This window comes from Theropithecus gelada, chromosome 14, assembly GCF_003255815.1.
Source record: "Theropithecus gelada isolate Dixy chromosome 14, Tgel_1.0, whole genome shotgun sequence".
Taxonomy (NCBI): domain Eukaryota; kingdom Metazoa; phylum Chordata; class Mammalia; order Primates; family Cercopithecidae; genus Theropithecus; species Theropithecus gelada.
The window spans coordinates 16716335-16718245 of NC_037682.1; the positions used below are offsets into that span (position 1 = coordinate 16716335).

Below are 1911 nucleotides of genomic sequence, written 5' to 3' on the forward strand. Positions count from 1 at the left end.
AATTATACTGGATTATTGTATTATGTTTAGTGAATCTAAAGATCAGGGCATGTAGAAATCGCATGTATAACTATTTCTGAATTTCCATTAAATGTAACTACTTAGCAAGACAGTTTAAGGAGTTTTAAGGTAAGCAAAACAAACTAATATCAGGTTGATACAAAAGTAATTGCATTTTTGCCATTGAAAGTAACAGCAAAACCCACAATAACTTTTGCTAAATGCTAAAGCGCTAATGATTTTGTGTAAAATAAAAGTACATCACAGAATGACTGAAACAAAATGAAGTAGTGTTAGTTTATGTCTCTTAGATGCCTTGATGCTTTATTTCATATATTTTATACTTAATACAGTAGTAACATTAACCCAAGTCAAATTCTATTAGTGACAGGAAATCAGTAGAGATCAGAAATTTTTACATAGGAAAATCTCTGACCACAGCATCTGCAGCTCTTTACCTAGTTTGACATTTATGGTGAGCCAAAAAAGTGAAACTACAATCATGGACATCTATAGCAAAGGGAACTTAGCTCAGAACTAAAACTGACGTGCCTATTGTGTTATGTATTCAGTTCATTTTACATATAGTATATTTATACACCGTATTGTACATTTTGCAAAGTGTACATTGTTTCTAAAGTATTTGAATTAAAATAAGGGCAAAGGCAACTCAAAGTTTCAAGAATAAAACAAATCCATTTACCTTCTTTTTAAAAAAATTTCTCCATAGGCAACACAGACTTGGCCTATACTAAGGCAATGCCTAATTTCACGGATGTGACAGAATTTACCCTCCTGGGGCTGACTTCTCGTCAGGAGCTACAGGTTCTCCTTTTTGTGGTGTTCCTAGCGGTTTACATGATCACTCTGCTGGGAAATATTGGTATGATCATTTTGATTGGCATCAGTCCTCAGCTTCAGAGCCCCATGTACTTTTTCCTGAGTCATCTGTCTTTTGTGGATGTGTGCTTCTCCTCCAACGTTACCCCCAAAATGCTGGAAAACTTATTATCAGAGACAAAAAGCATTTCCTATGTGGGATGCTTAGTTCAGTGCTACTTTTTCATTGCGCTTGTCCACGTGGAGGTCTATATCCTGACTGTGATGGCCTTTGACAGGTACATGGCCATCTGCAACCCTCTGCTTTATGGCAGTAAAATGTCCAGGACTGTGTGTGTTCGGCTCATCTCTGTGCCTTATGTCTATGGATTCTCTGTCAGCCTAATATGCACACTATGGACTTATGGCTTATACTTCTGTGGAAACTTTGAAGTCAATCACTTCTATTGTGCAGATCCTCCTCTCATCAAGATTGCCTGTGGGGGAGTGCACATCAAAGAAATCACAATGATTGTTATTGCTGGAATTAACTTCACATATTCCCTGTCAGTGGTCCTCATCTCCTATACTCTCATTGTAGTAGCTGTGCTACGCATGCACTCTGCCGATGGCAGGAGGAAGGCGTTCTCCACCTGTGGGTCCCACTTGACGGCTGTTTCTATGTTTTATGGGACCCTCATCTTCATGTATCTCAGGAGACCCACTGAGGAATCCATAGAGCGGGGGAAAATGGTGGCCGTGTTTTACACCACAGTAATTCCTATGTTGAATCCAATGATCTACAGTCTGAGAAATAAGGATGTGAAAGAAGCAGTCAACAAAGCAATCACCAAGACATATGTGAGGCAGTAAAATTGCAGTGGATATTGTTGTCCCTATTATAAACAGGGTCCTATTATAAATGGTCACAGGTAAAAGTCCTAGCTCAGAGAACAGTATCTAAAGGTAACTCTTTCATAAACTAAGAGGTTCAATGTAACAGGGAGATGCTTTACCCCATGTATGGACTCTAATTACTAAGCAAATTTTCTCCTCCATGTGCACCCATATTGTGAAAGATGACACAGTGTT

General features: G+C 38.6%; 1 protein-coding gene across 1 annotated transcript; it reads left to right on the forward strand.

Annotated features, from left to right (window-relative positions):
* Positions 1 to 759: 759 nt before the first annotated feature.
* On the forward strand, positions 760 to 1692 carry LOC112607061 (olfactory receptor 5M9). Its single transcript, XM_025358104.1, has one exon. The coding sequence runs from the start codon at positions 760 to 762 to the stop codon at positions 1690 to 1692; it is 933 nt and encodes a 310-aa protein (XP_025213889.1).
* The last annotated feature ends 219 nt before the right edge of the window (positions 1693 to 1911 follow it).

Coding starts and splice junctions, on each gene's coding strand:
- LOC112607061 (XM_025358104.1), top strand. CDS start 760: ATGCCTAATTTCACGGATGTGACAGAATTTACCCTCCTGGGGCTGACT.